The sequence below is a fragment of the Tupaia chinensis genome, unplaced genomic scaffold (genome assembly GCF_000334495.1).
Source record: "Tupaia chinensis unplaced genomic scaffold, TupChi_1.0 Scaffold144313_1, whole genome shotgun sequence".
Taxonomy (NCBI): domain Eukaryota; kingdom Metazoa; phylum Chordata; class Mammalia; order Scandentia; family Tupaiidae; genus Tupaia; species Tupaia belangeri.
In genome coordinates, this window is record NW_006204171.1 from 88,806 (window position 1) to 105,268 (window position 16,463).

General features: G+C 38.9%; 1 protein-coding gene across 1 annotated transcript in view; it reads right to left on the bottom strand.

Moving 5' to 3' along the window:
• Positions 1 to 16,463, bottom strand: part of MID1 (midline 1) — a 182,351-nt gene that overhangs the window by 24,516 nt on the left and 141,372 nt on the right. The window contains exons 5-7 of the mRNA XM_006166664.3: positions 13,929 to 14,077; positions 6,864 to 6,991; positions 1,079 to 1,222 (exon numbers count right to left, since the gene is read on the bottom strand). Coding sequence (XP_006166726.1) covers positions 1,079 to 1,222; positions 6,864 to 6,991; positions 13,929 to 14,077 — 421 coding nt within the window. The remainder of the gene's footprint in view (positions 1 to 1,078; positions 1,223 to 6,863; positions 6,992 to 13,928; positions 14,078 to 16,463) is intronic.

The window sequence follows — 16,463 nt, forward strand, 5'->3', positions numbered from 1 at the left end:
TATCATTCTGCATCACTCTTAATTGATCCTAAATCAAATTTATATTTTAATCACATGAGTGCCTCATAATTACTTGTACTAGGAAAGAATGAAAAGGTTTATATAATAGAAGCATGTTAAGTTGATATGTATTTATTCAAAATATCTCTTTGTGGAAAATTGACTGCTATTCTATTCCAGTCTACTTTGACATATTCTACTTTCCTCCACTAAAAAAGTTTAAAACTTACTCCCCTGAAAAGCTATTTCTTCTGATCCTTTGCCATTTTCTCAATTTCAATAACTATACAATGGTGACGAGTGCTTTCTCTGTGATCATCTCTCTGGCTGGCTACTGCTGGTAGTTGAGATGGCCAAGTTGTCCCTGATACTACATTTCAAAAGAACCTCTGTGAAACCAGGCCCCTCTGTGTGTAGGTAAGGCTAAAATCTTCCCAGGGAGTCAATTAATGAACATTTCAAATGTCAGCCTCAGTTCTTCTCCAAGTGGGACCAGGCAGTCAGTGTCCTTTGACTATTGGTTTTATTAAATATTTTCTTTTAAAAAAAGATTATGAAATAACACTCATGAAAGTGCATAAAATTGAATGTATGATACAATGACTAAGGCAAGTAACCCCCTACCCAGAAGTTGCCATCCACCCCAGGAGCCCCCGGACATTCTTCCCAGTGATGCCATTTTCCCCTCCCATCCTTGAGAAAAACATCATCCTGACTTTTATCATTTTAACATCTATGAATGTATCTCTAAGCAAAATATTTTGATCTTTAAGTTATGAATCTATAAATGGATTTATGCTGCATATATTCTTTTGTTTCCTGCCTTTTTTCCTTAACAATATATTTATATGACTGATGTATGTGGTTTGCTAGAGGTCAATTTTCATCAATATTTGGCCAGCTGTTATTACTAGTGCAGTATAACTGACTGTTGGCACTTTCTTCATCAGGAAAGACAAAATAATAAATATTGTGTGCTCTTTCCTTCTTTGTCTTCCTTTGATGCTTAAACTCTGGAATGCACTTTACCTAAAAGCAACCACCAAATAAAGAAATAAATAGGCCGTGAGATACTCACTAACGACATTGGCTTGTCCAGTGAATATGGTGTACTGGAGCTCATAGGATACAACACTGAATTCATCATCGGAGGTCCAGTGGACAGTGATGGTGTCATATGAAGCTGTGCAGAGCTCTTCTCTAATTGTGGGAGGGTTGGGAGCTGTGGAGGGGTCAAGAATGCTCATCAGTGGAGAAGCAGACATGATGGTATTACCATTTCAGGAGATATCTGATAGTCAAAACAGGCTTTTGGAATATCATGAGACTATCCTAGAGATGGCTGTTTTCTTACAAAGAACATTCGGTTGACTTGCTGCTGTTTTGACTTTTAACGAGGAGTGTGGCCAGAGACAGCTGGTATGAACTTACCTCAGTTTAACATGAAAATATGTTTAGGAGGTTAAGCAAACAATAGTCTTTTGTATAGAGGGAAAACATGTTAGACAAAAAGTAAACAGAACAAATTTTTGCAGTTTCTTCTACTTTGAGGGGCTGGCAAACTTTCTCAATAAAAGGCTACATGGTAAATATTTGAGGTCTTGCAGGCCATGCAGTCATCGCTGCAACTACCCAACTATGCTGTGGTAGCAAGAAAGCAGCCACAGACGATTTACACACACAAAAAATGGGCTGGCCAGGTTCCAATAAAACTTTATTTACAAAAACAGGCAGAACACCAGACATGGCCTGTGACCTAGAGTTTGTCAACCCCTGATTTACATGGTACCAGATATTATTTTTGCATTTAGGCACTCAACTGGAAAAATATTGATGTCTATCTTCCCACAGCAAAACAGTGAAATAATATAAATTTTTCTCTTATTAGATATTTCAGTTGCTTTGTAAAAAAAAATAAATCCTTTGTATACCCTATTGTCTTCTCACTTCTCAATTTATAGGTGATATTTCAAAGTAGGAAAATTATGATTAACAATTACTCATATTGTATTCATGCTGGGAAAATTCATTTTGCAAGTTGTAATGATATATAGTGATTGAATGTATTAAAATAAATAAATAAATAAATAAATCCTCCCAAATCACTCATATTTAAAAAGTACATTTTCCTTCTTTAAGCAAAGCAGAATTCCTCATCATTTTGGTTAAATTTATCACTGGAGAATGTTGTTGTTTTATATCTTTAACACACTCTGGAGCAGAAACATTTAAATCCTACCAAAATAATGATTTAAAAATGACTTCTACTGGATTGATTTCAATGACTGGTTTTATGAGATAAGTGTGTGAGTAAGAAAAAGAGTAGGCAATGAGTGTTTTGCATTGGCAATAATTTAGAACAGGAGTTGGCAAACTATAACTGTGGGCCAAATTTGGTCCATTGCCTGTTTTTGTAAATAAAGTTTTATTGGAATATAGCCAGGCTCCTTCATTTACATATTGTCTATGGCTGCTTTTGCGCAATAGCAAAGTTGAGTACTTATGGCCATATGGCCTGTGAAGCCTAAAACATCTACCATCTGGCCCTTTACAGTCAAAGTTTGCTGATCTCTGGTTTAGAAGCTTGATTCAGGAACTTTATTTCCACTCTTCTGTACACCAGAACCTAACTTCAAAAGAAGAAACAGGGAACCAGCAGTTAGTGTAATGGCTATGTCGCTGGACTCCCACGTAGTCGACCGCGGTTTGCGTCCCGGACCCGGTGACTTAAAACTCACGCCGGGCGCGTGTGCGTGAGTGCCCAAGATCCCGAGAGGAGAATGGAGGAGAAGGGATTGCGGCGTGACCATCCCCCCTGGGGGGTGATTTCTCGCTTTCTGTCTCTATGTCTCTGTCTGTCTGGCGAGCGCACGCACCCTATAGCGAAAACCTCTCAAAAAAAAAAATAAAAAAGAAGAAACATATCTGAAGTCTAAGATCGGGAGCAACTATTGTTTACATTATTAAAGACTTCTTTCCTGCTCTGAATGTGTCTGTGTATGTGTGTGTGCATGTGTACATGCATGTGTGTGTGTGTGTGCATGTGTACATGCATATGTATGTGGTGTTATTTTAGGCAGGGTCTCACTATGTCATGATCATCTTGCCACAATCTCCCAAGTGGCTAGGACTACAGGGGCACATCACCGCACCCAACTTTTTCTAAATTTTTATTAGAATTCATGAATCCTCAATAAACTCAAAGAGGGAAAAAGTTTATGAACATGATAGACTTAAAACTCTGTTTTAGTAATCTACACTTTGCCACCTGAAGATATATCCAGGACAAGTATAAGAAGCAAGTCTGGTGTAGTAAGTCAATTTGCTTAGCTTTGCCTATTGATTTGAATTCTACGAACACCATTGAGCACCTACGGCATAGCGGGTATCATATGAAGTTGTGCATTAGGACAGAAGTGCTCTACATGACCCTTACAGCATTTCTTCTGGAATATGTATTTGTACATCTGCCTCCTGAAGTATTCACATGTGAGATTTAGTGTCACGTGGTGTTACTTAGACGTGTATGAATCAATGACTTCAGTGAGAAAATGTGTTCCATGGAGGAGACCCAGCTGCATCATAAAACGTGCTCACTATTGTGCATGTGGCCCATGTTGGTGTGGGCTCACCCCTGAAGGGATTGTTGAAGTGATGCTTATTCTCCTATAAGTTAAAGGTTCATTGAATTACTTCTCCATCAATCATTGTAAAAAAATGTCAATCTTTCCACATTGCAATATATAATTAGATATAAAGAAATTCTATGTTCAAAGTAGGCAATTTACCTGTGAGACACATGGCAGTAGCCACAATCAGGAAGGAAATGCCACCTTTATGGGTTAATTTGACATACCACTTAGAGGCATGTCATAGGAACAACAACAACAACAACAACAACAAACCTTGTTTTCACCACCAGGAAGGCTAACACTGTTATTGTTTTTGGAGAGGATAGGGCATGTATGCTCACCAGAGAGACAGAGAGACAGAAAGCGAGAAATCGCCCCCCAGGGGGGATGGCCACACCACAATCCCTTTTCCTCGTCTCCTCTCGGGATCTTGGGCACGCATGCACACGTGCCCAGCGTGATTTTAAGCCACCGGGTCTGGGACTTGAACTGCAGTCAACTACGTGGGAGTTCAGCTACATAGCCATTACACTAACTGTTGTTCCCAACACTCTTTTGATTATAAAACTCAATGAGTTTGTCCTGAATAGTCAATACGCAATTCATTGTGAATGAGGACAGCAGCATGCTTCCGGTTTCAATACTCACGGAATTCATCCCAGAACTGTTATTTTCTTGCTTCTGTCACAAACACCACACAAGGAATGGTGAGCTAATATTCCACAAACACTTCATTTCCTGCTTGTGAATGTCTGATAAACTATTTGGACTTGGCAGTATCAGCCAAGCATCGTATGTTATGGCCAGGATCAATGTTATGTCTAGAAATAGCCTGAATTTGTGTTTGAGGTTGGCAGCTTAGGAGGCAGAATAGCAGGTACCCCATCTGGCCTTAAGTTTGGCATAAACAACCATTGGCATGATATATGGCATACGTATGATAATTCAGTGCAAACTATTTTCACAACTTCTTAAATTAATATTTTCACATCCCCATAGAGACTAAAATAGGCAATATTTCAATATTGTTGAAATACTATTAAGCAATTATTGGGAAATGGGGAGTACACATTTTGTCAACAAGGCATTTATTTGGGGTAGAACAGCCATGTGCCCAGGCAAATACTAACTTTTCCAACTTCTCTGCTCTTGGCCATGATTTTGTAACATGAATCTGGCCCATGAGACTTAAGTTTCCTAGGTGAGTCTTCTGAGCAAGCTTTCTGTTTTCTGATAAACAAAAGACAAACATGTCGATCTTCCCTCCCTATCCTTCTCTTTCTGCCTAGAACCTGTGCATAATGCTTGGAGGTGGAGTAGTCATGTTGCAATCATGTGGCAAAAAGGCAACACAATGAATATGGCAAGGCAAAGAAAGAGAAAGAATGTGGGGTCTGAGGTCATCACTGAACTGCTGCCTAGCCCTGGACTGTATATCTCTACTCTGTTTCTGTTATACAAACACTCCTTGATGGGTTTAGTCACTGTTAGTTGGATTTTCTATCGCTTACAATCTGATTCTCAAACGATATAAGGAAAAAGGGGATTTTTAACAGAATGTCATTGTGAAAAGCAGCTCAGAGAAAATCTAGAAGTGCTCTGTTCAATGATGTAGCCACAAGCTACATGAGGCTGTGTAAATTTCAATTAAATTTAACTAAAATAGAAATAAATAGGAGTAAACTTAACTTAAATAGAAGCAAAAATTCACTAGCCACATCTCCAGCTTTCAATAGCTGGCTAGCAGCTAACACACTGGATAAAGAAAATATAGAGGGTTTCTATAATTGTGTAAAGTTCTATTGGATAGTGTTAGTTTAAATAAATTTCTGAGTTAAAAGCTTAAAAAGGTAGGCACTATATTCATAAATATTTGAAACCAAGTTTGGTTCCTTACTGTAAATGCATTTTGAATCGATTTCTTGCTTCCTTAATAGGAGCGGTATGTTTGCAAGATAGAATTACATAAGATAAGAAGTTTATGGGGTGACGTGCTTTTCTTGCAAATGCAGAAAGGCTAAAAACAGCACCTTAGGTCTTTGAAAAAAACAAAGCAAAACAAAACTTGGATCTTTTGGACATAATGTTTCTGGAATATAGACCCTTGCTTTCTACCCACAGATTGTTAAAACAACCATCACAGGATGTTACATCTCTCCTGCTCCACTTCTCCCAATCTCTCTCCCATAAACACACGCACGTACGCACGCACACATATGCACACAGACAACTGGAATTAAGAAGGTGACGTCATGCGAAGTTAGGGATGTGGTTTCTTGAAGGCTACATACCCTAAGTGCTTTGCACATCTGGCTTCAGTGTGTGCACTGTGCTTTCCTGAAGTCATAGGCACCAGTGGCTTTGGCTAACACAAATAAGGTTGTCTAAACAGCCCAGGTTCTACCAGCAAATGGGCTCAGTTCTTGCTTTAGAGCTTACAGCAAAGAAAAAGTTTAAAAGCATGGTTAGAAATAGGAGTGGCCTGAGGTTTTTTTTGTTGTTGTTGTTTTGTTTTGCTTTCGAAGCTTGCCCCCCCCAAAAATCCCAATAAGAAAACACAGGATTGAAACATGGCTCAGTATTTCAATGTGATTTTTGTAACTGATGTCTGCCAAGATGAAATTAAGTCTTTTACCAAAAAGAACAGAGGTCTTTACCATCTGTACAGACTCAGACCAAATCCTAATTCTACCTCTCACTAGTAATTGACCTCCAACAACATGGCTGACCTCTGTCACCTGCAAAATGAGGATTATAATGCTTTACCACAACTGGATGTTGTGAAGATTAAAACAAGGTCACAAATACAAAGAGCTACAGCACGGTGGACATCCAGTCAGTTAGCTGCTATTTTTTTTCTCTATTGATGTACTCTGAGCATTGTATGCCTTATTATCATGAAATGAAAAAGACTCACGCAACCTTACATATCTCTCTAATGGCCAACAGACATATTATTTTTAGCACCTACACATTAAGAGTGAGAGAAATGGTGGTAAGTATGTTTTGTAGTAATCAAGGATCTCTTTTTTTCCCCTGTCCTCAATTTAGTCCTGGGCAGTGCGTTTTGTTTTGTTTTAAAGGAAGTGCATGGAAATTAATTACGGAACATTATATACCATTCCTAAGTCGAAAACCCATGCCTCTGGCTTTTAGAAAATAACGGATTGGTGGCAAAGTGCTGGTGTCACTGAATATACACAATATTAAAGAGAACATAAAAGACAATACCTGTAAGGTAATCCAGACATTCTAGCAACTTCTTTTCTCTGGAAAAATCTAAGGCAAAGGTGTCAAATGTGTCATTGAGGTTGATTTCAGGAATTAGGACCTGGGAAGATGCAGTTGCCATGGAAACTCTGTAATTTAAACAAAACAACTTTTTAGAAACATTAAGATGGCTTTCAGCATCACTGCGTAGGAATGAAAAAAATGGAAAAGAAATAACACTTTTTAAAAAGTGCTATTTTTACATGTCAGTCTTAAGAAGCATCTTGGAATGGCACAACATGATAACACAAAGCAAACGGGTGCACACTTAAAGAAAAATACAGAACTGGGGAAAACAACAGAAGGGCTTTTCCCCTTCCTTTGTACCATCGGAAAAAAATTCCCTATGGAGGCAAAAGAATATTCATATTTCATGTTGCTGTGTATTTAACAGCCTGGCCCCTTCACATCTAACCCTAGCAAGAAGCACATAGCTCCAGGCATTTCTTCACACATCTGTCTGGGAAACTGTTTGTTCCTTTCAGACTCGGCCCTGCTCCACTTCAAAGGGGAGTCTCCAAAATTTCAAACTGCATAAAAGGCAAAGTGAAGATTGAAAAAGAATGTTTCCAGATATTGGATTAGTTTAATCAATTACTAGCCTCTCTCTAAAATAAACATTAAAAATGGCATTTTTGTCTGGCTCGCTTTCTCTCTCCTTGTATTCATTTTCTTGCACCATATTCCCAGCAGATGCAATGGAAAATTATTCATGAGTTTTCTTACAACCCCCCCCCCAGTAGACGTACTGTTTCTCCTCTTCGTTTAGGTTGCATGGTTAGAATTTTCTCGTATAAATTAAACCTAAAGCAAGGTATTGGTATGTATCAATCCTCTATGTATTCTTACATTGGTTTACAAAGTTCAGTTATTAATAGTGAACATTCTGACTAATGTGAAAATGCAAGTGATTCTCTTAAAAACTAGAAAATTGTAGCATGAAAGTTACAACTGCAGAGCATGTCAAATGCTGCTGAACTCGTAATCTGATTGAGTTTGGTATATCCTTAAATTCTGTAAATAACACTCCTTTACCACACGTGGGTATTACGCAGGGCATTGGGATTTGAGAGCAAAAAAACAACTTTGACATGATTTAATGCTAAGTCTATTGGATCACTGGGAAAGTCATGCTACATTTTTCTTTGCAAAAATATGTCATCGGTTTCCCAATGACCTAACAGTTATTAATGTTCTAATGAAGAGCACTGATAGTCATTTATACAAGGCCACAAAGCTGGCTGGCAGCCATCAGGAGAATTTTAGGTCTGCAATCTTCCCTTTAATCTGGACAATTTTCAGCCTGGTTACGCCAAGGGTGATATCTCCTCTTAAATCTTATCATGGTTCTTAAAGATTTCGATGTTTATAAGGATAACATATCCTGATTATAAAAATTATATCTGTATATATCCACACAATGGAATAGTAGTTAGCCTATAAAAGGGAATGAAGTTTCCAATGTTTGAACAAGAGTGGAAAATCTAATTTTGACTCTGAGTTCTGTGATTTTGTTGATTAAACAGTGTACCCAAAAGAATTAGACTAATCATTGTTACTAACAGCAGCTGATTTAGTGATGGATACAGGCTTAGTTGCTAGGCATTTTCTACAGATGGTCAAACTGCATTTAAAAATTGCTTTCCTTAAGACCCATGCGCAAAGAAGAGTTCTCAAAATTCAAAGAAGATTAAGATTATTTTCAACAGATATTCATCAAATATTTACAAAGCCCTTAAAGTATGCCACATACTGAAGAGCCCAAAACATATGAATCGATAAAGAAAATGAAAAGAAATGCTATGTCTCCATCTGAACTTGTCAAAAAATATTTCCAAGTGAAACCTGAATTCATTCTTTTTCGTAATGACCAGCAGGGAGCACTGCACTGAGCTATCATGGTCCAAGCACTAAACTTGGGATTGCATCACATGTGGCACAGAACTTTGTGTTCAACAGGCTCCATCGTCCTGAACAGATAACTGGCATTAGCACTTCTCCTCTGCAGTGGCAGAAGCCTCTTTGTTCAGGCTCATCAAAATCAGATTTTGGGGACCAGCAGTTAGCGTAATGGCTATGTCGCTGGACTCTCATGTAGTTGACCGTGGTTCGCATCCTGAAACCGGTGGCTTAAACTCCTGGGGGGTGATTTCTCATTCTCTGTCTCTCTGTCTCTTTCTGTGTGTCTGGCGAGCACATGCGCCCTATAGCAAAAACCTCTTGAAAAAAAAAAACAGATTTTGTTTCCAAGTATCTCTTGGTTCACAAGCAATAAAGTAAAACATAACTTTAGTTAGATGACGCTGGTAATGATGGCAGCCATTTTGATGGCAGGAGTTTTGTGGGGTGGGAACTAAAAGAATGAGAGCTCCTGGCATGAGAGCAAAGACTGACAGTGAGAATCTTTGGAGATTACTGCGGCTTTTAACACCTACATTTTTTTTTTTGATGGAAGGAAAGATACATATCTTTGGCTATAGTTTCTAATTCTTAACAGGAATGACAAGCAAGGGGAAATCTGCCAAATTCAACATTTTAGGCCATGTTTTGATTTCTCAAATCCTTGTTGCCCATCTTTGGCCTTTTAGATAAATTGCCAAAATCCACTAGGGCTGTTAGCGCTATGTGCGTGTGTATGTAGTGTACATATGTACACGTGGGTGTGTGTAAGTTCTTTGTAACACATTAGAGTAAATAAGAGCATCATGCTCTGCCCTGAAGCTGAAGAAGGTGAATTGCACATTACTCCCTATTTCTGTTTCTGTTTTGATGTTCCTAATCCTCATGACACTTAGGGGCTAGTGGCCACATGCGGCTAGTTTTCTAGAAGATGGCTATGTCTAGAGCTATGCTGCTCATGGAACTTCTGCCAAACAGTGCACACATCACCTCAGTTGTTTCACAGGAACAAAGTGCACTTTACTTTGGTTAGCTCAGGATCCCCCAAACATATTTAGCCCTGGAGTCTTGTTGCTGTTTTAATGCCCGTGACACACCTTGCAGAACACACTTCAAAAAGCACTCATCAGATGCACTCCAATTTGTAGAAATAAGAGACACGTTCCTGAAGTTGACAACTGGAGTTCTTGGCTTTACATTTTAGAAAAGCCTGCCAGGTCCTTAATGCCTGTGGCAGTGAGGAGTGCGGGGATCCTTGGAGCCTGAGATGCTCTGATGTGCTCTGAAAAATGGGTACTGTTCAATGTTCTTTTTACCATCCTCTAGATAATTTGCTTCTAAAAGTGATTTGAATTTTAGGTTCTTCATAAACAGTAAACTAACTTTCTTATACCTGGATTTAGTTAAGTTTTGCTTATTAACATAATGTTATAAGGGCACATATATAATCACACCCAAAATCCATACATTAATCTGGCCTTTTGACAGAGATTAAGTGTATTAATGTAGTGCATCTCTACTATATTTGCATCCATCTAGTGAGTGGTAAAGAAAGGAATTAGCATGTTTGGCATGTTCACCTTGTGACAGGAACTGGGGTAATGTTTTTACTACATTATTTCATTTTACCCCAGCAGCAACCATATTAGGTATAAACAGCTGGTCCTGTTTTATAGCTTCATTTCTTCACTCATTCATTTATGCTAGTCAGTTTACAGTGTGCTGGGGCTCCTGTCCACTCGGAGTATATGAGCAAAATTAGACTCGAATGTGTTAATGAGCAACCCAATGACTTCCATAATTACCGACCAGTTTGCACAGAGCCATTTAAATGGTTGATTCCAGAGTACACAGCTCTCCTACAAAACTTGAGGCTCTCTCTCATTTTGGAGTTTTTTGATGTTTTTGAATTGAAAAACAGTTTTTGCAGTGTTGATGCAGCTTGTAGGAAAACATATCCATTTTACCTGATTTAATGATGGAGAAAAATCTCATCTAAGTCTCACTTTAAGAATGTCTGCAGGAGTAAAATTTGTTCTCAGTTTCATATTTGAGCAGAAAACTACAGATGGTTTGAACGTATACAGATGCCAACAGCAAAGGCAGACAATGCTAGGAGATAGAATTAGGAAGCCGCATCCGAGAGAAGAACGCTAGGTAACAGGGCGAAGAATAGGGAGGTAGACAGAATAGCATCAGAGCAAAGACACATAAGGAGGCATCACCTGACATAGTGGAATATCAAAACAGAGACCCGGGCTGACAGGTGGCACAGTGGTTAGAAGTGCTGGACTCCCACATGGCCAACCATGGTTCAGGTCCCAGACCTTGTGGCTCCTTTCTCACTTTCCCTCTCTCTGGTCAAATTGAAAAATAATAACAATAATAAATAAAGCTAAAATAATTCTTTAAAAAAAAGCCAGAGAGCCAATTAGAATCTATAATACTTCCAAACCGTTCTTACGCATGTTCAGCAATGTTACCACAGTGGAGAGAGCTATCATAAGCCCAAATTTCTAAGTAGAAAATAGCTCAAAGAGCCACTGTTAAAAAGTGGAAGTGCTAGGATTTGAAGCCAGGTCTCCCAACTCCTAGTCCAAGCCCAGTGGCTTTTATTACATCCCAGCTGCTAGAAAAAAGAGAAAGGCTCAGGAATTAACCAAATGGATTGTGAATCAGAGACGGGAAGAGAGGGGCTTGCAGAAGCAGATGGGCAAAGCTCCCAGCAAATCTTGACAGTGACTATGAATTCAACTTACTGAAGCATGTTCTTTGTAGAAAGAGAAATCAAAGTCACATTCCTGTTCTTGACGAGATGGGCTTATTATACTGAGTGCTGAATGAGACCAGATATGCCCAGCTGGATCTGAGAGAGACTACATGCGGGCATTCACGCATTCATGCTAAACTTCAAATGCAGGTCTTCTTTCAGTAATGCTACGTGGGGTCACATTCTTTCTTGTCACTAGGTGAGAATGTATTCATGTGACACTTGGTTGAATTTTTAGGGAGTGCTGAGGAATACAACTCATAGTAGCCACTACACCTGGATATCTCACAATTCACAGGTGGAGAAAAGTACTCTTATTCTATGATGTAAGTGTAAACACTGTTAGTGTTCTGGGTACACTGGAGTATTAGGGCTGTTTGGAGTTTTTAACTTCAGGGTGAATACTGACTAACTGGATATGATCCAGACAAGTGCAGTAAAAACAAACTTGGAACCTAGGAGTCACAAGAAAAGAAACTGGCCTTTCTTAGAGTAGGGAGGAGAGCATTTTAAGGCTATAAAAGTGATGAGAGCCAGCTGTTATCCATGTCCTTTAGATGAGATGAGTATCTAATCAGCTGCAAAATGAATTTTTCTCAAATACAAGAAATAACGTAGTTGAGCTGCTGGATAGAAGAGTGGAGTTATAAAAACAGGATATGCTACTCTTAAAGAACAGTGAGAATGGGAATATCAATGCCTACCTCTATGCAGTATTTTCACAATTAGCACAGTTTGTTTCATTTTTTTAAATTTAAATTTCATCATTATACATCTCTATAGTGTACAATACAGTTTTTCAACATATACATTAAATACTAGACACTCAAATCAAGGATATTACCATTTATATCATTTTAATTAATTTTTTTTAATTTGAGAGATTTTTTGCTACAGAGTGCATGTGCTTGAAAGAGAGAAGTGGAGAGAGAGAAAGTGAGAAATCACCACCCCGGGGGATGGCCACGCCACAATACCGCCTCCTCCATTCTCCTCTCAGGATTGCGGGCATGCATGAATGCGTGCCTGGTGTGAGTTTCAAGTCGTTGGGTCTGGCCATGTAACTACATTCTTTTTTCTATTGTTTCATCTCTTTGCCCCTCACACTCATCCTCTACTATCCACTTCCCTCCCTTACAGTCTCTAGTATCTACACTTGTCCTCCCTACTATCATATCTTCCTTCAGATCTTTCAACTTAAGCAAACACTCAAGAAATGTTAGCTTCTTTTCTCCTTCCTTGAAAAAATTCAAGTCATGTGATGGTATTTTTCCCCTACCGGTATTGACAAAGTAGAGTCTACAGCCTGTCTTTTGAAACGGTTTTATTGGAACATAGCCACACTCATTCATTTCTGTGTTATCTATGGCTGGTGGGGCACTCCAATGACAGAGCTGAGGAGTTGAGACCTTATAGCCTGCAAAGTTGAAAATATTAGCTCTCTGGTCCATTAGAGAAAAAAATTGCTGGACTCTGCGGATAAAGAACAGCATGATGGTGCTCTCTGATAGAGTTATAGGATTCTATTATTGCTTTGGATAAAAAGAATTGGACTCTGAAAATTAGACTAAATGAAAAGTCATGGCCATTGGCTTTCCTGTTGGAGGTGTCATTTCTGAGGCATTTTTTGTACAACCTGGTGCTTCTTTTTGGATCCACTAGAAATGCCATAATGTTTGTATCAGTGATGCTGAGTAGCTTTTATGCTGATCAATATGTGTACTGAAGGAATACTAATCTTGACCACTTTTACTGCTGAGCCCACCATTCAGACAATATTGTTATCAAGTTCCCTACCCTAGAATAGAGGATATTTGAAACACTGGCAGTATGAGGTTGACAGTGTGGTTCTTTCTCTCCTTCATGAGTCAACCTTGACATTTTTAGGCAAGGCCAAACTGCCCAACCAAATAAAAATGGGCCTGACAAAGAACTACTCCTGATTTTTGTTTTGTTTTGTTTGTACTTTTAACAGAGGAGTCCTAAGATGGAAGAAAAGATTCCCTTTTGTGTTTGGAATTTTTGTTATCAAGGCTATGACAGATAAGATCAGGTCTGAGAGTCACAATAAATGCTGTTTTTGTGCCATCCTAAGCTGCCTCCCCAAAAGCAGGTTGACTTATTCTTTCTAACTGATGGACTCTTGTTTCAAAGGCATCACAGGCTGTTACTGAAAGGGCTTTGACATGTCAAAGGGAAGCATCTTTAGCTGGAACAAAACAGCTGAAAGCCACTCTACTCTCTGGTACACAGCCTTAAAAATGAAAACAAAAGTAAGGCAACAGTAAGGCCAACCAATCACCCTCAAGACACAAGAGCCCAGAAGCTGAGAACTTCCCAGCAGCCCCTGCACTTACCGTTCAGTGATATTCTTAGCTGTCTGTAGGAAACGGGCATGATCATTCTCCTTCAGAGAGTGTTCTGCTTGGGAGATGAGTGATGCTGACCGCTCAATGCATTGTTTGCAGTTTGCAATCTGCTGAGCCAGTTTGCGAAGCCTCATCACCTTGAAAAAGAGAGGCACAGAGATAGATCGTTACACAAGTGGAACTATCAGTAAAAATGCATCAGGCTGAACAATTCTGATGTGTGCATTTTGCTGTATGTAAGTCATTCTCCCGTAAAAATTCAAAAAGTAAGCATAGAGAGATATCGAAATATAGAAAGCCCAGGCACAGCCACAGTGGTGCAGATAGTAGGAGTGTTGCTGCATAATCCTAGAGACCATGTAGGAAGGCTCTGGGTTCATGTCTCCGCTCTACCTCAGCTCTCTTGAGGAGCTGTGGGAGTGCCCACAATCCTGGATGGCTGCAGAGCTGGGAGGAGGCAGTTAAAAAATATATATATATATATACACACACACACACACACACATATGGAAAGCCCAGTTATAGGACTCTTGTCTTTGGTATTTATCTCCTTGGAGAAGGCTTGCTAATTTTCTGTATGAGGAAACACTAAATTGAGAATTGCTTCCCTGTTGACGGGGAAAAAAAAAAAAAAAAAGGTGTTGTCCAAGCAACAAGGGGTCATCAGACCTCTTCTCCTCCACTATTGCTCACCATGACTACAAGACCATAGGGAACTCTGGAACTTTCTCTCTCTCTGGTTTTTAGCTATGCCATCAAGAAAATAAAACATTTCTAAAAGTGTGAATTTGTAGCTTAAGTAAAAAGTAATTTTCTAAAAAGTTCTTTGCAATCCATGTAATAATTAGAATTGTGATGTAAAAGCATTAGGTACTACAATTTCCCACACTACCTAAAACTCATGTGCTAAATGAACAGAAAGAGAGCTTTTTCCCATTGATTAATATTTTTCCTGTTGAGCAGATGAGAGAAAGCCAAAAAAAGCACAGCTGGGCCATTTCCCCTTGCCGGGAACGTCATTTCCAGGCACTTTGTGCTTACTTGATAACTAAGAACTATTTTGATAAGCATTTCCCAGTTGGGATAAAAACGCATGTTTGCTTCACAGCCTCCATTTCAATTCCTGAGTCTGTCTTGCTTGAAAATGACCCTCAAGTGTAATTGACCATAATCTCTGGGGCAGGCCAAGATAAGCCCAAGGTAACCCACTTGATTGTTCACTCTGGTCTTTGAAACGAGCTGTGAGATGAAGCCCTCTGACCAGAAGCCAAGTTAAAATTAGACAGCTAATTGGAATTGCTGAGCGCCTACTGCCCCCATCCACACACCTAGGGACAGGTTTTGGCCAGCTTTATGATAATTCTGGAATGGAAAATGGCCCTGGGTGAAAGGGTAGGGAGGAGACCGGTTAATCTGTCTCACAGACAAGTCTGGCTCAGGCTCCCTCCAGAATTCCTGCTAACTCCAAGAAATTCCTTCTTTCTCCATGTCATCATTATCATCCCCGTATAACCCTAATTGAAGAAAAGGAAGGAAGGAGATGTCAGAACTTGAAGCCTCTAAGGAATGACCAATTCCAAGTATGTCAAACAGCAAACAAAGGAAATTAATGCTGAATTGATAGGCAGCAGGCACAAGATTTCAGGCAAGGGTGAGAAAAATTCTTAAAAGTAAAGAGTCAGAGAGTGAAGTGTTAAAACTTTGGGACAAATACTAAGTGATTGTGAACCTGGTCAAAGACTTAACTCATAATTATAGTCACTATCCTCTGTGGATAAACTGAATTCAGCGATTGTATAAAACCACTTATTTTACACTAAATGGAATTTAGCTTCTGGCATCACTGTATCCAGAGGCAAAGGTAAGGAAGATATCCAGTCCTATTCAGGATATTAGAACAGAACCTTGAGAAATTGTCAAAGGAAAGAAAACTTCCAGAAAAAGAAGGGAAAACAAACTAACACATACAAAAAACCTTGCAGTCCCTAGACCAAGCCAAGTAAATGGAATATTTATTCATACAACATAAAGAATACTAAAACTTACATGGTAGAATCAAAGATGTTTAGTACAATTCTAACAAAATAAAATAATTTAAGGTCAAAATGTTCCTTTAGAATTACTTCATGTTGGTCACTTATCCTTTGACTATGCCAAGGAGAGACCACGTAGATTACAAATGTGATGATACTCAAACTCAAGTGTCTTATTTCTCTTTTTCTATCATTATACTGAAAATTAAAAGTGACACCAGAGGAAAAAGAAAGAAAGAGCCCTAAATCATGCATAAGTTGAAGCAAGACAAAATGAGAGACTTCTATGAAAATACTGGAATATTCTACAGAACAATTGGGGCAGAAATTTAATTGCGGGTCAATGTACAATTATATCTGAACACTGGGATCAGTGCTTCTCAAATGTGGTGTGCAAAAGAATCATTGGGGATCTTTTCAGAAGAAAAGCTCTAGTCATTTGGGCCCACTCTCTGATATTCTATTATTAGTTAAGACATTATAATTGACA